The following is a 22,022-nucleotide window of genomic DNA, read 5'->3' as shown; positions in this document are numbered from 1 at the left end:
TTAAGCCTTCTGCCTATCTAACGTTAGGTCGCGATGTCCTACGTATAATATATATTTAGGGTATACGATATCCTAATCTTCTCGTCTAACGTTAGGTCGCGATACGCCTGCGTATAATATATATTTAGGGTATGCGTTATCCTAGTCCTATTCTAATATCGGGTTATAATATTCTGCGCACGATATACGTTTAGGGTATGCATTATCCTAGTCCTATTCTAACGTTAGGTTGCGATATCCTGCGTATAATATATTTAGGGTATACATTATCCTAGTCTTAAGTGGCTTAGCATTAAAATTAATTTAGTACCTATTATTATATTAAGCATATAGGCGGACTTCGCTAGGGCGTATCTATTATAATATATACCATAATACGTTCCTCTTCTCTCTCCGTATTAGGCCCTAGTTATAGCTAAAAGATACGCCGCTAGGGCTTTAGGTTTTTTAAAAGCCGTACTTACCGCTAGTATTCTTTATAATACGTATATATAGCGCTAGCGTTTATCTAGCGACTTATATTTATAGCGCTGGTATTTAGGGGGTCTTCTAAGCCATCTAGCTATTAAGTAGTCTCCCTAGGAGTTTAGCTAGGAAAGCATTACCTTCCTAAGGTTTTATCCTCTAACCCTAACCCTACGGAGCTTAAGGTATAACTACGCTTTAAATATAAGAATCTGCCGCTGCTAGCTACGCGGTCTTCTGCAAGCTTTATAGTATTAAGCAGTTACTCTATATAGCGGATTTCTGTAAAGAGGTCCTTAGTAGTTCTTACCCGTATAGCGAAGTTCTAGTAGAAGAGCTCTACTTATAGGTAGATTGGGAGGCGCAAGAACCAAAAGTCTACCTCTTAATTAGGGTTAACAAAAGGGGTATATAAGAAGATGTCCTTTAAGCTACATATATGGGCTAAAAAGGTGTTAAACTTCTAGTTCTCCTTTATTATAGTTATATAGTATATAGTAGCATTTTTACAGCGTCTTACTATAGGGTTCTTAATCTAGTCTTAAACTATAGTCTTAAGTTCGCCCCATAGTAGAGGACCTTTATCTTTAGCGCCTAGATGGCAATGCACTAATTAGGCAACTATCTTCTCTTTTATAAAACCTTCAATAGCCTAGCGCGTATATCACTCGCAGTTATAGTTAGCGTTATAGATCTCAAATTAATTCTTAATTGCAGCAATCCACCAGTCAAACTTCTATTAAGTAGTACCACTAATATTAGGTAGTAACTTCTTAACTAAGGCGTTGAGATTCGTTCGTTATATACGTTTAATACACAACTCATGCTCGTCACTAGAGAGGCAACGGGAGGGCTTTATTAAATTAAGAATGCTCTATAAGTTAGCTATTTTATTAGCCAGCTCATCTAGCTCCTTTAGGTCAGCAGTATTCGGTAGGACGCTAGTAACCTTACTAAGCTCCTATTAAGCCCAGGTATATAAGTCAAACTAGTCTCCAGCGTTTATAGATGTCTGATCTTAAGATTCGGAAGGTGGCTCAGATTCTGCTAGTATACTGCTAGCGTTTTCGTCTACACTAGATGCTAAGGCGCTTTGCCGTCGTATTGCGGGCGTATTACCATCAAGTACAGGCGTCGATCTTATCTTCGGAGGCATCATGGAAAATTGAACCGGCTATCCTCCCAAGGGAATTGGTAAGGATTTGAATGTAAGGTAAGGATATAGATAGGGAGTTCAATAATAGAACAATAGGGTATATTATATAAGTAGACGAATCCTTAAGGGAGAAGGAGGAGTCTGAGGTGCGAGGTAAGAAAGGGATTTCCCTAGGCACGTGCAGAGCACGTGCCTCACAGGCGAGTCGCATGCGAGTCGCCTCGCAGCTATATAACTATATACTCAGGTTTCACCTAACACTGGGCCTGCTTTATTACCTCTTACGTGCTACAGCCAATCAAGTATATAGCCCTCATTCGCTAGGACCTATTATTTAAAGCCTTTGGGTGTTAGTTTAAAAGGAATATTAATAATTTCAGGTACGCGGCCTATAAAGCGTTTAATCATCTCATTGACCATAAGGTGGGTGCCAGGGTTATAGAGCTTCCTACAGGTAAGCCGAATATGTTCAGTAAGCCTATTAACTCTATCAAATGTAGATCGTGGTATAGGATCATTATCTGGCCATGGTTCTGTGCACCAAAAGTAACGATTAAGTTGTTTAAATTATACCCGGCCAATATATTTTTTAATAATATACTCTAAGCCAGTGGTGTCCAAAGAACCCCAGTAATCCTTAATAGACGATTCCTGTGTAAGGCCCATATAAATAAGCACACCAAAATACGCCCAGAGTTCTTCTTTGCATGTTAGCTTCCATAGACGGGCCCGTAGCTTTTCACCTACATTATTCAACGGGTGCAGCTCTACGTACTTATTCGTCCACTCTGCCAGCTTATCCATAATCTTACTAGTAAAGAATTGACTAAATATAGCAAACGGATCGTTTCGATCAAGCGTAGGAGGTAGATTTGGGGTGCCATAGTTATCGAAATCGTTAATATGCAAAGGCTCGAAATCGGGCAGCTCCCATGGCTCGGGGGATGGTTTTTTAGCAACCCGGTTTGGTGGAACTTTGTATTAAATCGGTTGAACAAGATCTATATCATTGGAAGTACGATTTGAAGGCATAGTTGATGGTAATTAATTAATCAAATCTATAGAGGTATAGCGTTTTCGGTAGGTTCCCGAATTCCGGCGCTTATTCGAGCAGTGCGTGCGGTTAGCAACGGGCCTTGAAGAGCCTTGGCAATAGGCTATATTAGGCAGTAGCGTAGGCATGACGTCCGACGAAACCAAAACACGGGTCGCTACCTCTACCCTTCTCTGCTCCGAACACTTGGCCTCTTTGTTCATTCTACAACCGCCTCTCTTTCTAGTGGTTTAATCCGGCCGCAGTATCCGAGCGCTCAGGCCCGATTCTTACTTAGGCGGCCGAAACTTTCCCTGCGTAAACGCGCGTTCGTGGGCTCCGTTCTTGGATTTCGACGAAGTCTTTTCTTGCGAAGAAGTCGACAAAGGTATTAGTCCAGCATTCCGATGACTTCTCGGCTAATAATTTTTTACCCAGTCCTTTGCATCCCAGGTTTTGCTACCGCGCCCAGCTCTCACCGCGCCTACCAAAATCACCTTAAAGACAAAACCCGCAACCTTAGTCCCCTCCGTCTCCCAGCGATATGAACAGAAAAGTGCTACCTCTACCCTTTTCTCCAGTTCCGGCTCCGGATCTTGACAAGCCTCATATTCCCTATACTGTTGGTCAAACCTTCACTGTTAGACGTCATATATCACCCCCACCGTTTCTGAGACCGTACCCGAACCTCCGACCATCCTTTCCAGATAATCTCCAGAAGCTGACTCAGCTGGAGTACTGCCTTTCATGGCATCCATTGGAAGGTTCAACCTGCGATGACGATACCTTCTCCTTCATAATCACCAAGGAACTCCGTGTTTGCGATGGAGGTGGGGCGCAAATTGTTGTCGCCAATGGCAACCTAGTGGCGAAGATATACGACCCCTTATACTATCCCGCATACAAAAATTCTTCTCGTCGGGACGATGTTATCATGCGAGCGGACTTTGACTACAGCCGAGAAGCTGCTTCTTACAACGAACTCCGCGGTCCGTTGGAGGGTACGATAATCCCAAAGTACTACGGCTCTTGGACGTGCGATATAACCGTTAATACGCCTTCCGGTCCTAGGAAAAGGCCTGTTCGCTTAATTTTGATGGAGTTTGTTGATGGGGTTTGCATGCAGGATCTCGACGCAAATGAGTTTACCGAAGAAGAGCGATCAAGTATTATGGTCAAAGCTATAGATGCTGAGAGGGCTATAGCTTTCCATGGTGTCCACCATAAGGACTTCGCCCCGCGCAATGTTCTCTGTAGTGGTAGCGATCTAAGGAGCACTGACCTGCGAGTGACAATTATTGATTTTAATGTCTCTCTTGTAACTCGCCTCGCTTACCCCCGAGTTCCAAGCAACTTCGCAAAACTTCCAGTCTCGCCAATAAAACGCTGGCAGCACTTCCCGCTCGGCTTTGAAGGATGGGTCTCACCCAAACCAGATGAAAAGACAGAGTGGCTATGGAAGCATTGGGCGGGTTCTCCGTTGTATCAGCCTGTAGTTCATGAAAAGGACAGCAGCGTTGGGGGCGGTGCGAAAGCCGATTGACTGCACTTTAATTTACTGCGTAATACGGCAATCGTAGTGTACGTCTCTAAGCAGCATGTAAGATAATAGTCAACTATTCCTCCAATCTATTGGTCCAACCCATTTTTCGTGCCTAAAACGAGCCAAAAGCCGGCCTTGAGAAACCAGTCATAACAAGGCCACGGGTGTACTTGGACAGCTTGGGTACTTGATCTCCAGGCTTGCGCTCTCCTTCGCGGTAAGCATTGGCTTGCGGCCGCGTCGATCCGAGCTGCCATCTAGTATATTATGAAGTCTGCGAGGATCGCTAGTAAAGTAACGGTAGTTAGTACGTCGTGACGCGGTAATATCAAAAAAAAGCTCTAAAAGTAAGGCTGGACTTTGACTTAGCCCAGTCCACAACAGAGCCTTGTATCCGTGCTCTTTTTGGGGCATGATCGTGCTTTGGTGCCTCCACCTCCTTAGGAGTAGGGTTTTTGCGGCGTGTAAGAGTATTTCGTATTATTTTGACGTATTTGAGGTACAAAGTAGAATGTTATACTCGCAGAGACGCGCGCGGGATCTTCAGGGGGGCCTCCGGACGCCATGTAACGTGTGTAATTTTTTTTGTCCGCTACGTGGACTACGTTCTATAATACATACTATAAGGCTTGTACTTGTATCAATCGGTTGATTGCCCTATAATAAAGTTGTAAAGAAAACCACTCGTAACTCGCCAAAGTAAAACAATGTGCATATTAAAATACGGGCATGCTTCTGTCGACATAAAAATCCACGAACAACAAATGAACTTGGGCTGGCAAGAGCAAGTGCACATTCCAGAGTGGACCGGATTAATGGGATGCAAGACTAGAAAGCGTGAGGGATGTAAAGCACAGGAGGTAGGCGTAACCTAAGTTACCAGAGGCATTATATATCTTTGTATAAAAGCTGACCGAGTATATTAGGAATGCCATAACGCAGCTAAAATTAACATCTTTTCAGAGAAACTCTTCTTTCTCAACACACCTTCATCGTTTGCACAAAGTAGTAAGACTAGCTAAAGAGGGTACCATGTCCACTGCTATATGGCGCGCCTTCGACTTGATGTCTAGAACCTGGAGCAGGCTTCGATAGATGTAATGCAAACGATCATCGGAAGAGTATCACAAGGCCTATGTAGCTGAAATTTGCGTTCTTCGCGTTGTCCAGTACCGGTCTCAGGCCTTTAAACTAAATATGCAACGGTCGATACTCTTTTGATGTCAAGCAACCAACCAAACAGATGCCCTGACTTAATTAAGCCAAACGTATATTCAATGATACCAAGGTATAACTTCATTAACGCCTCTGCACGCCGGCATCCGTAAACCGCTGGTCGTGGACTGCGACAATCATTTACGGCTCTAGAAGTCATCGTCGCCCATATCCTGATCTTCATTCCCTGCCTCAATAAAAACCAGCCTCGTGCCTTCAGCAGCCGTTTGCCAGACCTAAATCCCATCGTTAGCACCATGAACCAGAGCCATTCTCTAGCCGCTAGTACAAATACGGGAAGAGTAAAAATGGTAGGTATACTCACATCTAACAACGCATACTCATCAATTGCCTGCTCGAACTGATCTGCCGTAAACCCCTTAGCAAGCACCCGCTCTCTAACTCTCCTGAGATCCAGCTCTCCACGGCTCCCGTCGCCCACGGCGGCAGCTCCGCTTGCAGCCATACTACGGATAAGGTGGTAAATCTTGCTGCTAGGCGTGTGATCGTCCCTACCCCTCTCCTCGGCGTACAAGCTTGCCTTGCTAACTTCCGTGATTCTAAGCGCCTCATCCACATCTTCGGTAATGACCTCCTCCGAGAAACGCAGTCGCGCAAGCGCTTGCGCGAGACGGACCACGCCAAGGAGCGTACGCGGTGATGTATGTGTGAACGCTTTCTTGGATCCTTCGTCCCGCTTCTGCTGCTGTCGCATGCGCACGTATGCGCCGACCATGTAGTCGGACACCTCCTTGGGAACGACAGGTCGGAAAGACCTTGCGCGGGCGACCCATTGTCGGACCTCAGCGGGACTGAAGATAATGCCGCCAGGTGCTTCTGGGTGTGCATTGTGCATGTGTACGTGGGTAACATGGCGCGCGAGTTCTTCATCTGAGTCTCTGCTAGGCGTGTCTAATATCAAGAAAAGGACGTCGAAACGCGAGAGTAGGGCTGCGGGAAGGTTGATATTTTCAACAGGGGAGATACGTGGGTTGTAGCGACCATAGAGAGGGTTAGCGGCTGCGAGGATGGACGTGCGTGCGTTAAGGGTGGTGGTGATACCGGCTTTGCTGATCGAGATGGTCTGTTGCTCCATGACTTCGTGGATGGCCGTCCGGTCTCCATCGTCCATCTTGTCAAACTCGTCTATGCAGCACATGCCATTGTCGGCAAGAACCAAGGCACCGCCTTCGAGCACCATTTCATCAGTGACGGGGTCACGCATTACGGCTGCCGTCAAACCAACGCCACTGCTGCCACGACCGGTCGTGTATACACCACGGGGCGCGACCTTTGTGATGTATTTCAGGAGTTGGGATTTGGCAACACCAGGATCTCCCATTAAGCAAACATTGATATCACCGCGGATGCGCATGCCGTCACCCATCTCTTTGGTAACGCCGCCAATCAACTGCAAAAGAAGTGCTTTTTTGACGTCGATGTGACCAAAGATTTCCGGTGCAATTGAGCGTGATAAGTATTCATAGAGCTGGCCTGTTCTTTCGAGCTCGTTCATCCTCCGTAGCGTAGGTTGAGCCAGGACAATATCATCGTAAGCCTTCTTGTGCTGATTGACGTATTGTGCCTCGAGATAAGTGTCGGTGAGTAACCCTGCCTTGATTGCCTTGAATCCAGTATACGGTGTCGGCAGGAAGATACCCGCAATATCGATCACATCGCCTGGATTTATCTGCCTCACCAGCGCACCGTGACAATGCACTGTAAGCTGCCTCGGGATGTGGCCAACAGGGACCTGATCAGCCATCTCCTGAATCTTGACTTCCTGGAATGGCAGGAACTTTGAAGCTCGAGTGGAGAGGAAAAGCTGGCCTTTGGTGTTATTCATTTTGCACTCTTCTGAGGGGCACTCAACCATTGGTGTAAACTGCTTGGTTGTGATGGGTTGGAAAATTTCGCAGCCACACCTGTCGCAAGAATACGCGTTAACTTGGACAGATGGCTTGATATCTGACACTCTTGTTGCAATTCCGCGCACGGTGATAAGGTGGCCAAGATGTTCTCCTCGGACATTCCGAACAGCTAGTGCTTTTGAGCTCCTGTCACTGCTTGAACCTGAAGGTGTTATAGGTTTGAAGTTTAGCGTGTATCGTCGAGTCAGGGCTGGTGGGAAAATGGATTCGGGTGATGGAGCAGCAGCATCTTCTGCTGATTGAGCTTCTTGTATCCTTTCATTACGTTTTGAGCGTTGAGTCATGATAATATCTAGAACATCGTCCTTGAAGCTGCGCAACTATTAGTCAAATTCATTCTTTGGAGAAAGGGACAGAGCTGACTTCGGTTCGGCCACCGATTCAGGCATAACCTTGTCTGCCGCCCTTGAGAAGACTTCGATGTAGTGAAATGCGTTCTTCTCTATTGATGAGACAAGTTTAAAGTCGGCCTCATCCCCAAGACTCTTCTCGTACTGTTCCCAATTACGCGTTAGCTCCTCCATTCCGTCTAAGCGCTTGCGCAAAATACCCACTGCATCCAGATCATCCAGGTCTATTGTTATCTGCGAAGTCACCCGATCCGCGACATCTTGTAACATCTGCATATATTTCTTCTTCGGGTCACGATTGTGCTCCTGTCTCCGGCTTCGCTGGCCCTCGGCGCCATCGTCGGATTCGTCCATGAAATCATACTCGTCGCTCTGTCCATCCTCACCTAGATTCAAGTCTTGGAGCTGCTCGGTGGCCTCTGTGGAAGACGACTTGAAAGTTTGCAGGAAATCCTCGAATTGCGCTGAAGAATCGTTGCCATTAGCAAAGTCCTGCTAAATTTGACAGGCGCATTTCAGAGAGTTACCTTGTTGTTCCTCGTAGTTGACGAGGGTTTTGTGGGTAAGAAGCGCCATTGCGCCTCAAACGCGAAATTTTGAAGAAGAAAAGAGGGTGGAAGTACGTTTACTTGGTATGGGTATCGCAGGTGGTCGGTGGAGGAAGAGATGTCGGGATGGGGGCTGGGAACGCGCTGACCGTTGCATTTTCGCGTTTAATGCGGGCAGGGGTTTGGCCATCCATGCCGCCGCACTTGATTTTCTTTCGCGGGTTTGCCCTCTGTGACCGCCTTGTCTTTTAGAGCACCTAGCTTACCTCGGCATGTCAAAGTCACCAACACCATGTCTTTACTTCCTCCTTCATACCATCTCCTGTCAACATGGCTCCTGCAGTAAGGAGGCCAACAGGTCAGGCTGTTCAGGCCGAAGTCTCTTTGTTACAATCTCTTAAAAATTGTCTTGTTAATCTCCCTTCTTCCCTAGTCTCAGTTCTAGTTAATGCGAACACTGTAAGAATGAAACCTTCACATAATGCGTGGTAGATTATTCTAAAGAATTATAACGTACAGATCGCACAGAATGTTGTTGTCGAACTCAATTACCGCCAGCCTCCTCACCCAAGTAGTTTGGACACTAAAAATGCTCCGTCTGTCCAGAAGTCGGTTTTCGCAGGATGGACTGGAATGCAGAGCAAGCGCAAACTTGCGCCAGTTGTCGGCCGAGACGGCCTGAGCGGTAGTAGGGGCAGTGCTGTCAACAGAGATCAAGATATACCGGCTGTAGAGGTCGACGCAACATTTGCACGATTGCTTGGACTTGCTGAGGGGCAGAAGGTAGATACGGATAGGAGAACAAGGTCGAATATCTACTGATATGTTTCAGTAGGTTGGAATTCTGCTTCATGCAAGGTCGAATATCTACTGATATGTTTCAGTAGGTTGGAATTCTGCTTCATGCAAGGTCGAATATCTACTGATATGTTTCAGTAGGTTGGAATTCTGCTTCATGTCGACCCGCCACAGGCGCACACTATTAATATCGAGCCTTTGACGCCGGTAGACTGGGAAAGTACGTTCTCAATGACGATCCACGGGCTAATAACTCTCATTCTGACCTGTACCAAACGTAGTGATTGAGCTGCATGCGCAATTCCTAGAGATTAATTTCCTTTCTCAAATTCGTGCACTGCCAAACCCGTCATTCATACCAGCATCCGAAAGTCAACGCCAGCCTCCACATCCATTGACACTCCACCTGTCTCCTACAACGACCGCAAACATCATCGTTACCTCTGTAAACCCTGTACCTCCTCAAGCATCGCCGTTTGTTAAGATATCTCCTGATGCAGAAGTTATTGTGGCACCTAAAACGCGGCAGAAAGCTGAACGGAGTTCTGGAAGGGAAAGCAGAAGCGTTGGGGGTACCAGTCGAAGGAGTGCAGGTGGTAAAAGTACAGCAAGCACCGTACGGCGCAGAAGTGGCCGGGATGAGGCCTCCAGTCGTGGAGCCATCTTTCTCCGTGGTGTCGATAGAGGTCTTGGTGGCGAATGGTTTGATGACGACGAAACCATAGTAAATGAGGGTCTAAATGTTTGGGTTGATCGAGATATGTTGCTTACAAGGGCGCTGAGAGGCGTCACTTGGGTCTCTATCTCGATTGTAAGGCCTGCGGGGCTGCAAGAGCCAACAGATTCCCAGAAAGAGCAAGAAACAGAGAAGCTTGCTACAAAAGTCATAGCACACATTGGAGCCTGGGAAGATGCGCCAGATAGTCGCCATGTTGCACTATCTACCGATCTATGTAAGGTTCTTGGTTCAGAAGGCTTAGTAGGTGGCCTTGTGCGTATTGAATGCGCTCCATCTCAGGTCTCTAAACCGTCCTCTATGGTAAAACCACCGGGGTCTAGAGATTTTGGGGTAAAGAGCTTGAAAATAATTCCGTTTTCTGCAGCAACTTCTCAACTTAGCTCTGTTCTTAAATTTGGCGGCGAGTCTAAGCAGGAACGCGAGGCAGCTGCCCAAAGAATCAAGGTTATGTATGGAAAGGCTCCCCAGGGAAATGGACTTCTGGATGGACCGGTAACAGATGGCATGATACTTCCAGTGCCCGAAAAATCCGAAAAAGACTGGCAAGGTGGGACTGTCAAATTCGAGCCTACACAACAGCAGCCAGGAGATGGGAGCAAATTACCACCGGCTTGGTTTTTGGGTTCTGAAAGGAAAATAAGCATTGAAGTGCAACCTGATATTCCCAAGTCTTCTGGTGCTCTAAAGGGATGGCCAGGAGGAGAACCATTGCCGAAAATAGAACCTAAAATGGTTGGAATCGATCCGCTAATTGAGCAGCTGACTTCACATTTGTCCCATCACTCCTCTGTGCTGTTGACTGGTGGGCTTGGAGCTGGGAAGACCACTCTTACTCATCTTCTAGCCCATCATCTGCGTTCAAAGTTTCTTTTCAACGTCGTTTACTTTCCCTGCCGTAAGCTCGTCAATGATGAGACACGTGTCTCCACCATTAAAGAGACTCTCAACCGCCTTTTCACAGCCGCATCATGGGGTGCTCGCCTTGGAGGCAGAGCTGTAGTCGTTCTTGATGACCTTGACCGACTTTGCCCAGTCGAGACGGAATTGCAGGTCGGTGGTGAGAATGGCAGAAGCCGGCACATCAGTGAGAGTATCTGCTCCATCGTGAGGCAATACTGTTCGATGGACTCTGGCGTTGTCCTTTTAGCAACAGCGCAGAGTAAGGAGGCTTTGAATAATGTCATCATCGGAGGCCATGTTGTTCGAGAGATTGTTAGTTTCAAAGCACCTAATAAGGAGGGAAGAAGGCGAGTGCTAGAGATGCTCGTACACCAAGATGCTAAACCTGCAGAGTTGCAAGGGCAACAAAACGGCATACCATCTGATACTCAATCTTTCCTAGGTAGCTCTACCTCAGGAAGCAGGCCAAGCACATCTCATACATCTCACACATCCCACCAACGAGAATCTCAACCAGATGGCTTCGTTGTCGACTCAAGCATCGACTTCCTTGATCTTGCTGGCATGACCGACGGCTACATGCCCGGCGACCTCGTCCTGCTAGTGTCCCGCGCTCGCAGCGAAGCATTAATCCGCTCTGTCAGCACTTCAACCCAACATCTGCACTCGCACGTTTCTAATACAAGCGCCATTCATCTCTCTAAAGACGATTTCACTCGAGCTCTTTCCGGCTTCACGCCTGCCTCTCTACGTAACGTTACACTCCAATCCTCAACAACTCGCTGGGATTCCATTGGGGGGCTCCACTCCACCCGTCAAACCCTTCTCGAAACTCTTCAATATCCGACCACCTATGCGCCTATTTTCGCTCAATGCCCGCTTCGGCTGCGTTCCGGCTTGCTCCTCTATGGCTATCCGGGATGCGGCAAAACGCTCCTCGCATCAGCAGTAGCTGGAGAATGCGGGCTTAATTTCATATCCGTCAAGGGCCCTGAGATTTTGAACAAGTACATCGGAGCTAGCGAAAAATCGGTGCGAGACTTGTTTGAGCGGGCTGAAGCTGCTCGGCCTTGCGTCCTTTTCTTCGACGAGTTTGACTCCATTGCGCCGAAGCGTGGACACGACAGCACTGGCGTAACAGATCGTGTGGTCAACCAGCTTCTTACCCAGATGGATGGTGCAGAAGGCCTATCAGGCGTCTACGTCCTTGCCGCGACGAGCCGACCGGACTTAATCGATCCCGCACTCCTGCGTCCCGGGCGGCTAGACAAGAACCTAATCTGCGACTTACCAGGGCTCGAAGAACGCATCGACATCCTGAAAGCTGTCACGCGGAAACTAAGACTTGCTTACAACGTTCTCAGCACTGATTCTCACGGAGAGAACCTCCGTGAGATAGCGCAGAGGACTGAGGGCTATTCAGGAGCGGATTTACAGGCAGTGGTGTACAATGCGCAGCTAGAAGCTATCCATGACGCGCTGGGCGACGTCCAAGATATCGGTGAGATAGGCAAGGGGAAAGGCGTCAACGGTTCAAACAACACAGCTAAGTCTTGGGGGGCATCAAAGGGCGTCACGGATTTCGTGCACTTTCGTTTTGGAGACTCTTTGACGCCTTCCGATGAGAGCCAGCCCCTGACTTCCGCAGAGCTTACCGAGCGCGCTACTATTGCCGCTAAACTCGCTTCGTTGCAGTCAATCCGTCGTAAGCAAAAACTGCTCCAATACCAGTCGCACCAGCCTCAGGATGCAGATACTAGCAATGATAAAGAAGACAGGGCGGAAAACAAGGAGCCGGAGATCCAGTGGCGTCACATCAAGAGCTCGCTGGCAACGACACGGTCGAGTATCAGCCCAGAGGAGAGGAGGAGATTGGCAGGCATTTATAAAGAGTTCGTGGTGGGTAGGAACGGCGAGCTGCCGAGCGGGCAGGGAGGAAGTGAAATTGGAGGGCGGACGAGTTTGATGTAAGAGAGAGCGGAGAAGTTTAGATGTATGGCGCATGTATTAATATTTGCAATCTTTGTGAGGTATGAGATTAACGAGTATGCAGCTTACATATGGACAAAGGGGTCCAAAAATTAGGAGTATTGATAATGTCAGAGTCTAAAGCCCAAAAACATGCCCTACCGTTTCCCTCATTGAGGATATCCTGTAGCAAGACTAATAGATAGCGGATCCGCCCAACCCGTAGAAGTAGTATTTCGCATAATACCACAGAATAGGTATTCGCATGCTTCGTTCATTACCCTCCAATACATTCCGACGACCCTCCGTCCCAACCAGCCACCTCGCACCGACTTAGACCTCATCCTTCAACAGTTCCGTTCTCTTTACTTCTCCACAGCTTTCTGTGCCGTCTCCTTCACCTGTGTCGCAACATTCGATGCTGCCCCTTGTGCGGCTACCAATCCCTCTTTCGCCTTCGCCTCGAGAGTCTTTTCTCGGCCGCCGAAACTAGGACGCGCGATATGTTAGCTTGTAATATCCAAGTAGCTACTATGCTGGCCGAGCCATTTCTAGGGTTCGAGCAGACATAGTGGCTTAGAACGGAGGTGGAGCACATACTTCCAGTAATTCAGGTACCGATATCCTTGTGTCAGCTGTGACGTACAGTTGATGAAATGGCAGCCAAAGAGGAGGTAGTTGCGCGGTTGGACGGCCATAGCATAGCGCATGAAGACGGCACTGTAGCAAGAAAGAGCGAGGGTCATACGGCCGGAAATACTAAACATTGACAACATTAGCAAACTCTGTACTTGGTCGCACGCTCATTGTCAATATATAGATATGATTCAGCAAGCGCGAAAAGCGAGAATGATTCTTGAGACAGGATTGGAGCATGTGCTTATGGAACGTGCAGAAAAGGTACTGGAAGCATTGTGGAAGTTGTTGAAGGGCTAGGTATGCTGAGCACTACTCGGAGTCATCATGGAAACACGCACATCTCAGGGTCCTTCGTCATGTCTGCGACCGCCGCAATCGGGATACCGAAGTTACTCGCCGGACCCCAGAAGTCTGCTCTCCAAAAATATCAGCATCAATTAGCAAAACATTCACAAAGCCGATATTGTCCGGAATTTCGGTCGAAACTCTGAAAGAGAGCGAGGAAGAGGAGTGTAAGTTACATACGGGTCGAGCAGAAATAATCGAGGTACTTATTCGACCGTATCTTCGCATTGAGCGCTTTCACTGCGGCGGCCATGGTGGAGGATGTGTGCTGGGAGGTGAAAGTGAGAATTGAGTTGAGGATAGCTTGCGGCGACTTTCTTAGTTGAACATCCGGGACCCGAACCGCACTTACTTCGGAGTAGCAATGTGTCACGTGCTTACAAAGTCTGTCGAATTTCAAGTCATCATCTTCAAATTCAATGTATAAGCGGAATAGGCGTTGGCTGGATTAGAATTGATCGTTATTCTCTCATGCATGGTATCATTGTTCTTCTATTTAACACCCAAGTACTTTTGCTAGTTAAAATGCAAGCAGTGGCATGATTGGCTGAAACCCCTCCAAGAATTTATACCTCTCTGTAACTGCGTGACCTTCATTCTTGCTTCGTGCCCAGAGGGTAAACTTGTAAGTTAGCTTGGATGTTGTATAATTTGTTAAACTTCCATTTGGCCTGAAGCCAGGTTTTGACCGAATATTATCGCAATCGTGCTCTACCTCCCTCCAAATCCTGGAGGTGGGAAACCTCGACCTGACCCAGGAGGTTGGAAACCAGGCGGTGGTTGAAATCCAGCTGCAGCGTCATTAGCGATCTTAACCGTATTCATATAGTCCTTTGGAACTTACGTGGTGGTCCGCCTGGGGGTCCGCCTGGAAACCCTTGTGGGGGGAAGCCAGCTATAAAAGAGTTAGTAATAGAAAACTTATAAATAAGAAGATCTTAGACATACGAGGTCCACCTGGGGGGCCTCCTCGGCCTGGGAAGCCAGGAGGTGCACCAAATCCTCCCGGTGGAAATCCGCCAAAGCCACCTGGTCCCGGTCCTCCAACGCCGGCTGCTGGCCCTGTCAGCCCCACTGGAAGCCCCCTTCCTGCTGGTCGACTAATTCCCGGGCCTGTAGCCAGCGTTGCCGGAGCGCCAGCCGGTGCTGACGTACCAAGTCTTGCTGATGGATCTGCCGGTGGAGGGCCTTCTACAGAGAGGGAGACGATGTGGGTTCCGCGGACGATTGTTAAACCCAAAGTGCGCTTTTCTTCAGTTTCTATCATCGCGGGTGCAGAACTACCGGGTGCGACTTGGGCACCTTTTGTAAGTTTTCGCTTGACTCGTCGAAATTCTTCAGTATCAGCGAGAACGAGATTCATATGCTGAAAGGATGACATTGTTAGCTCGATTCCTTTACCAATAGTCTGAATAAAAGCTCCAACCTTGTCAAAAGCCAACATCTGCCCCGCCATTTGTCGGCCATCATTGAGGGTAGCCCTCATTCGGTAATTGATCTAATGCTCTTGTTAGACTTGCTGCGTCTCCGATATGAGGTGGTGTGGGGTTGCTTACTAGGTTTTGCTGGAAATCCAGAAGTCAGCTGGCTCTATCTTTGAGACGTCTCTCTCAGGTCTGAGAATATGTGGACAATGGGGAGCGCGACTTACCATCTTTCCTTGCCTGTTAGCCGCGGCCATGATTGCTGCTCTGCGTGCAAACACGACTTCTCTGCTCAAAAAATCGGTATCACGGTCTCACGACCTTGAGAAGCTCAAGTATCAGGTGAGTGCCACCGATCACTGAACGGTAGGTGTAGGGGCAGAAGAGTAACCTCAAAATGAAGCTTTGAGGCTCGCACCTCGTTAAAGAGGACTGTTTTGGTTAGCGTCTTGGCAATTCGCACACCACAGATTTTGGCGACTTCCAAACGAGCATTGCTCTCAACAGTCAACTAACCCCACCACATCATAGCACAATGGTAGGAAAGATTCCTGAAGATATATCCTAAAAGTTAGTTGTTAATCATAATCATAGGCACGAGGTCAGCAGCCCAACCAGCAGGTTAGCTCAGAGTCCAGCAAGGACAAGAGCGGCAATCCCATGAGGGAGCTGCGCATCCAAAAACTTGTCCTCAACATCTCAGTCGGTGAATCTGGTGACAGACTCACTCGTGCTGCAAAGGTGCTTGAGCAATTGAGCGGTCAAACCCCCGTCTACAGTACGTCCAAACCATCAATCAATGCGCTTCTCTAAATATTAGCACACAACTACTTCAAAATCACTTCTCTCACAACTCCTTCCACTAACTCCATTCTCCTTCCATTAGGCAAGGCCCGCTACACCGTCCGAACGTTCGGTATCCGTCGTAATGAAAAGATTTCTGTGCACGTTACCGTCCGTGGACCCAAGGCCGAGGAAATTCTAGAGCGTGGTTTGAAGGTCAAGGAATACGAATTGAGGAAGCGAAATTTCTCCGAGACTGGCAACTTCGGCTTCGGTATCAGCGAACACATCGATTTGGGCATCAAGTATGACCCAGCGATTGGTATCTACGGAATGGACTTCTATTGCTGCATGTGAGTGGACAGCATCTGCAAGAGGATGAAATGCGAGGACAATTCATTTCATATCTTCGAACGGAATTCGAGGTACTACTCAAGCTCAATGAATAACATAAATTTGCAGGACCCGTCCCGGCGAGCGCGTTGCCAAGCGGAGGCGATGCAAGAGTAGGATCGGCGCCTCCCACCGCATCAATCAGAACGAGACGATTAAGTGGTACAAGAACCGATTCGAGGGTATCGTGCGGTAGATGGGTATGATAACTGGGGGACAATTTAGCACGAGAGCAAGCATTTTCGACTTCGGTGTCGGTTCGGCGCATCACTCACGGGAGCCTTTTTGTAGCTACAAATACACACCATATGCGGCCTATCAACGGAGCTGGCTTTGCTCGTTACGGGCAAGAGTCGATCACAAATACAATGGAGGCTTCACTTGGGTGATGTTCCGCTTAACCATTGGTGATCTGCTTCAATCATTCTCATGCTGTTTCTCTGGGGTGTAGTGCCTGTTGCCGGTATACTGTCTCAAGCTTCTCTAACCATCCTAGTCTTGTCGACACTGGCACATCGAGGTAAGTCTGTCAAAATTATTGTAACCTTATCCCTTACTCTTGTGCTACTATTCCTTTGACTCCAGTATTAAGAAAGTGAATTCCGATACTCATAACAATGGCATTGAAATATAAAATTGGAGAAATTGATTCCGTTCTATTGGTGAATGACCTTAACTATATATACATATTTAATTCCTTTAACAATCTAGCCCACCACTAACCCCCTATATTCTCCGCTGTTGTGCCTTAATCCGCCAATTCTATTTTTGAAATCAAACTGCTCGATATTGAGGAAACATCGAGCTCTTTTGATAACTATACAGCCTTTCAAATTAGCTGCAATCAGCTATAAAATTCGAGCGTCAGTCCAAGAAATGCCTAAGCAATCCGTTTGATGTAGCCCGTTCAGGTCAATATATAGTTGAAAGAGACTCATTGGACTCTACGCCACTACGAAACCATTATGACTGAATGCCGATGCTAGTACAGTATAAAATTATGCGGGTTTGGAATGGGTTGATTGTGTTGACCGATATTTCCCTTCCATCAAACTAGAAAATGGCTAGCCGAAGCCTTTGTGCTCCGAATCGGCGTCGTTTCGTCTTTTCCAGTAAATAGTGGGTCTTCAATAGCGTACAGCTTCTCGCATAAATTAAAAACATCCCTTCACTGTAAAAATCGTGGCGATCCCATTATTGTAGTGGGTGAACTAACAGGATCAACGATTAATAGCTACAGTCAAACCCCCTTAATACGATATGGGGTATATAACGATATCTTCTATATTACGATCTACACCCCTTAATTAAGCCTTTTTTGGTGTAATATTACGATAATCTGACTTTTGACGATATCGTTAAGCACCTACCACCAATATCGGTATAAGTAGTTTTTAATTTGTCGGATTTAACCTTTGCTTACCGTAAGTTTAGCCATTAAATCTATTACATAACCATCAAAATCCATTAAAATCACCCTTAGATCTTACTCTTTATACTTAATTCTACCTTATTTATTATGGGAAGACATTAAAAGTTTACAAGGTAACGCCGTTACGGCTTCACTGATTACGAGCGCCAGAAAATACGCGCCCACTACCAAAAACACTCTGGTCTACTATAGTTAGAGATTGCTTGCTAGGTAAGCAACTTCCTCCATTATAATATTAATTAATCCTTAATATTAGAAATACTAAGCGATAAATTCTAACAGCTTAATTGGGTTAAATTATAACGTAGGCAAAGCACGTAAGAGCGAAAGAGAGCCGCTGAACATCCTCTTTTAGAGGAGGCTCTCTTTAAGTAGCACCAACGCCTACAAAACTCTCGTATTCCTATTACTAGCGACCTTATACGTACTGCGGCCGCTTAATTATGGCAACAAATACCTATATTAGCGATAATAATTAAGCTAAAGTGGTTACTTAGCTAGTTAGAAGGCTTTAAATCTTGCAACGGTATTTGTAAGAGGAAATAGCACGGTAAAGCCGCCTTAGCTAATATAGAGGGAGCAGAAGATCGCATGGTAGAGCTTTAAGCAATTATTATACCTTATTTACTAAAGGACGTTTATAATATGGATAAGATAGGGCTATTTTAGAAGGCTATACTAGATATATAACGGAACCTTGTAGCAAGAACTACAATAGGCTCGTTATTGGGCTAGGTGTGTAGGAAATGCAAGTATAAAAGTCAACAACGTAATAACAACTGGTGGAGTGGTTGCCTAATAGATTAACTCTAATTATATTCTAAGAATTACTACAAGGAAGGAACTATCTAGGTAGGGACTAAGGGTCCTTAAATACACAACCGTACTCCTAAGAAAGTTATTACTCTATTTACTTTGTCTGCTCTATTTGCTTTATTATAGATCTTATAGATTATATAGATTATATAGATTACATTACGTGACTCTACTTACTATCCCTTATTATATAGTTCTACTGGTTCTATCCTAGACTGTGCTTATATTAACCAACTAGCTTCTTCTAACTCTTCTCTAAGTAGTCGTAATATTATACTTAAAGCGTCCGTAACACTATCTCCTTCCTCTTTATCTTTATCCTTAAAGATTCTAAATATCTCTAAGTTATTTACTAGAGGTGTAATATCCATCTAATTAATTTAGTTAATATTATTACTTATTATGCCTAAAGTTTCTTTCTCTTCCTTAACCCTTTATTATACGCGTATAGTTTCTTCTATACTATCGCTTAGTGAGGTAATGCTATCTCTATATTCCCGTTGTGTAAAAGAGGGGTTAGTTTACGTTACGTTGGTAAGCCCTTTATCTTAGCAACCCTCTTTTTATTTAGAGTGCACTAAAGCAAATATTTAATCGTCTTACGATATTCGCTTAATTTCTAACGCTAAGTATATGCGACCTATTACTCTTAATAGTTATCTAGTTCCCTAATTAATTTATTTTAGGGTTTTATATTTAATTTACTGCTGCGAAGCTTAATAATAAACTATTTATTACTTTAGCGGAATTTTATTGTTTACGTAATGCTAAGAAGGAGGCTACTAATACTTAACAGCGGGCTCTTAACTCCCGTCTTGCTGCCTCTACTTAACTAATTCGTCTTAAGAAAGTGCGTAAGAAGGTCTATTTTAAGGAGTAGAAACTTATAGAATAAGGTTTATAGGAACTAGGTAATAAAAAAACGGATTCTCTTTTAATAGAGAAGGAAATAACTCCGAGTAGTTTGGCAGTTGCTCTTCCTGGGTCCCCCTTAGGTAACTTATTCTTTAGTAATTCCTCTTTATTAATACTACCTAACCTTTTCTCTTCTAATACTTCTGTACCTTTTCTATAGCATTTTTTAAATTCTCTTATAGCTCCTAGGTAGTCTTGGTATAGCCTATCTACTTAACCTTATACTATATTTCGTTGTTAATATCCTTATAATTAATAATCTTTAAAACTTACTATTTATCTTCTTCTTGTCCTTTATACGTGTCTGCTTTATAAACTAGTGGCTTAACATTCCTATATACTAGCTCTAGTATTACAATATACTATATAGGGTAGATCTTTATTTTGGCTAGTAGGTTTAACTTATATATAACCGGTAAAATTTTCTACTTAATTTTGAAAGGTTCTAGTCTAACGTAGTCTAACTTCTTACTTAGTTGTTAACTCTTGAAATTTTTATATAGTAGCTATACTTTATCTCCCTCCTTAAGATCTAGTCCCTTAGATCTCTTAGCATTATAATACTTTTTTATTCTCTTTTATACTTTCTTTACTAATTTTATAAGGTCTATATAAAGATTTATTAAATCCTTTATTCTTTCTTTAGCTATACTACTCGTTTTCTTCGCTTGCTATAGTAATAATAATATTCTTAGCTTATATCCATAATTTGCCTTAAATAGTAATGTGCCTATTCCTTCTTAAGGTGTTATATTGTATGTAAACTATATAACTAGTAATAGTGATACCTAATTATTCTATATATAATTAATATAATGCCTTAAATACTGTTCTAGTGTCTAGTTTAATCTTTCTATTTAACCGTCTGTTTACGAATAATATGCGGTAAAAGTTACTACTTAAACTCCTTACTTTACTAAGAATACTTCCTAAAATACTACTACGAATCTTAGATCTTTATCCGATATAATCTTGCTTAGTACTCTATATCTTATAAATACTTCTTTAATATAGATTCTAGCGATATCTTCCGCTAAGATTTCTTCTATATATGCTATAAAGTATCCCTACTTTATAAGCTTATCTACTATTACTAAAATNGCGTNNTAATCTTANCNNGTAATAGGATCNNTTAANTTTANNAACTTAATAATAAAGTCCTATAATATAACCTCCTATAGTCTCTTTAGTATTTTAATAGGTTATAGCCCTCTATATAGCTTATGCCTCGTTAGTTTATTCCTTTAATAATCTAGATATTCTTTAGTAACCCTTTTAGCTATCCTTTAGATTCTGTTAATAATATACTCCTCCTAGAGTCTTAACACTAAGCCTATGGCTTTATTGTGTCCTTAAATTAGTCCCTTATGGAAGTCTTCTATAAACTGCTCTGCTATGCTTTTTAGGATATACTTTACTTCTTGATTTTCGTATATATCCGTCTATAAATCTTTTAGCTATACTTTTAGAATTCTTTATCCCTAAAAGCTTTTTAGTATCTCGTAGACTTTCTCTAATTTATTGTCTTTCTAAGTTGCTATAATTTTTGGATAATTATACCTAATTAACCTATCTATATCTTTTCGTAATAAAGCCCCTAATAGCTTTCCCTTATTTTATAGTTTAGCTTTACGGCTTAGAGTATCTGCCCTTATATTGTCTATACCTTTAGTATACTAAATCTCAAAATAGTATTCCGTAAGTATCTCTGCCTATCTAACCTATCTTTAGTTAAGTTCCTTCGTTATTAGGAATCCTATTAGGTTCTTATAATCCGTCTTAACTATAAATAGTTTTTCTATGCCTTATAAGAATGCTCTCTATTCCTTTAATGCTGTAACTATACCTAATAACTCCTTATTATAGATGTTATAGTTTAACTCTAGTGGTGTTATCTTTCAACTATAGTATGCCACTAGGTGCTATCCGTTTTAATGCTTTTATATAAAGTACGCCCCTAGTATATAGTTTAATGCATCCGTTTTTACAACCGTCTTTAGTCCTAGTTAATAGATCTTAAAAACTGGCTCCTAGGTAAATAACTCTTTAACTTTCTTAAAGAGTTCCCTTTACTCCTCTCCCTATACCTATAGTTCTTCTTTCTTTATTAACCGCGTAAATGGCTTAATGTCCTTTAACTACTGCGCTATAAACCTTCTATAGTAATTGCAAAACCCTAGGAATAATCTTAACTATATAACGTTTTCCGGTTCCTGCTAATTTACTATAGCCTTAATCTTCTTTAGATCTATGCTAAGTTGGCCTAGTTTAATAATAAATCTAACGAAATCGGTCTTCCTGGTAAAGAACTTGCATTTCTTAATTGCTACTAGCATCTATTCTTCTTATAGTCTCTTTAAGACCTATTTAACGTGTTCTCCGTATTCTTCCTTAGTTATTAAGTAGATAATAATATTATTAAGATATACTATAATAAATTTATTTAAGTGTTCTTCTAATATATTATTAATATGCTTTTAGAACATTGCTAGTACGTTTATAAGCCCAAATTATATAACTAATAGCTTATATAGTCCTTCCTTTAACCTAAAGGCTGCNTTTTATTNATNGCCTTCCTTAATNCTAATCTAATAGTANGCNNATNTTAGATCTATCTTNNTAAAGATTT

The 22,022-nt window shown here is 44.1% G+C and overlaps 5 protein-coding genes across 5 annotated transcripts; 3 read left to right on the top strand and 2 right to left on the bottom strand.

Annotated features, from left to right (window-relative positions):
• Positions 1 to 3,021: 3,021 nt before the first annotated feature.
• On the top strand, positions 3,022 to 4,271 carry K441DRAFT_293372 (uncharacterized protein). Its single transcript, XM_067640993.1, has 2 exons — positions 3,022 to 3,042; positions 3,108 to 4,271. The coding sequence occupies exon 2, from the start codon at positions 3,199 to 3,201 to the stop codon at positions 4,195 to 4,197; it is 999 nt and encodes a 332-aa protein (XP_067508277.1). The 5' UTR covers positions 3,022 to 3,042; positions 3,108 to 3,198; the 3' UTR covers positions 4,198 to 4,271.
• Positions 4,272 to 5,561: 1,290 nt separating this feature from the next.
• On the bottom strand, positions 5,562 to 8,269 carry K441DRAFT_542374 (DNA replication licensing factor MCM7; the record flags this gene model as incomplete). Its single annotated transcript, XM_067642687.1, has 5 exons — positions 5,562 to 5,648; positions 5,738 to 7,655; positions 7,707 to 7,837; positions 7,898 to 8,157; positions 8,221 to 8,269. The coding sequence occupies 5 exons, from the start codon at positions 8,267 to 8,269 to the stop codon at positions 5,562 to 5,564; spliced, it is 2,445 nt and encodes an 814-aa protein (XP_067508276.1).
• Positions 8,270 to 8,571: 302 nt separating this feature from the next.
• Positions 8,572 to 12,649, top strand: K441DRAFT_603944 (peroxisome biosynthesis protein-like protein (PAS1/Peroxin-1); the record flags this gene model as incomplete). Its single annotated transcript, XM_067645327.1, has 4 exons — positions 8,572 to 8,700; positions 8,761 to 9,024; positions 9,181 to 9,259; positions 9,321 to 12,649. The coding sequence occupies 4 exons, from the start codon at positions 8,572 to 8,574 to the stop codon at positions 12,647 to 12,649; spliced, it is 3,801 nt and encodes a 1,266-aa protein (XP_067508275.1).
• Positions 12,650 to 12,732: 83 nt separating this feature from the next.
• On the bottom strand, positions 12,733 to 15,311 carry K441DRAFT_736593 (UPF0041-domain-containing protein; the record flags this gene model as incomplete). The annotated part of the gene is made up of 7 exons (XM_067654313.1): positions 12,733 to 13,135; positions 13,247 to 13,405; positions 13,624 to 13,696; positions 13,811 to 13,981; positions 14,579 to 14,996; positions 15,057 to 15,128; positions 15,282 to 15,311. The coding sequence occupies 7 exons, from the start codon at positions 15,309 to 15,311 to the stop codon at positions 13,012 to 13,014; spliced, it is 1,047 nt and encodes a 348-aa protein (XP_067508274.1). The 3' UTR covers positions 12,733 to 13,011.
• A 239-nt stretch (positions 15,312 to 15,550) lies between these two features.
• Positions 15,551 to 16,682, top strand: K441DRAFT_293265 (60S ribosomal protein uL5). The gene is made up of 4 exons (XM_067640992.1): positions 15,551 to 15,592; positions 15,661 to 15,832; positions 15,941 to 16,190; positions 16,300 to 16,682. Exons 1-4 carry the CDS (start codon positions 15,590 to 15,592, stop codon positions 16,424 to 16,426), a joined length of 552 nt encoding a protein of 183 aa, XP_067508273.1. The 5' UTR covers positions 15,551 to 15,589; the 3' UTR covers positions 16,427 to 16,682.
• The last annotated feature ends 5,340 nt before the right edge of the window (positions 16,683 to 22,022 follow it).

The sequence above is a fragment of the Cenococcum geophilum genome (genome assembly GCF_001692895.1).
Source record: "Cenococcum geophilum 1.58 unplaced genomic scaffold K441scaffold_6, whole genome shotgun sequence".
In the NCBI taxonomy this organism is placed as follows: domain Eukaryota; kingdom Fungi; phylum Ascomycota; class Dothideomycetes; order Gloniales; family Gloniaceae; genus Cenococcum; species Cenococcum geophilum.
Note: the sequence above shows the minus strand (reverse complement) of the source record. Positions and strands in the feature narration are given on the sequence as shown.

Coding starts and splice junctions, on each gene's coding strand:
- K441DRAFT_293372 (XM_067640993.1), top strand. CDS start 3,199: ATGAACAGAAAAGTGCTACCTCTACCCTTTTCTCCAGTTCCGGCTCCG.
- K441DRAFT_293265 (XM_067640992.1), top strand. Junction 15,833..15,940: donor CGGTCAAACCCCCGTCTACA/GTACGTCCAAAC, acceptor TCCTTCCATTAG/GCAAGGCCCGCTACACCGTC. Junction 16,191..16,299: donor ATGGACTTCTATTGCTGCAT/GTGAGTGGACAG, acceptor ATAAATTTGCAG/GACCCGTCCCGGCGAGCGCG.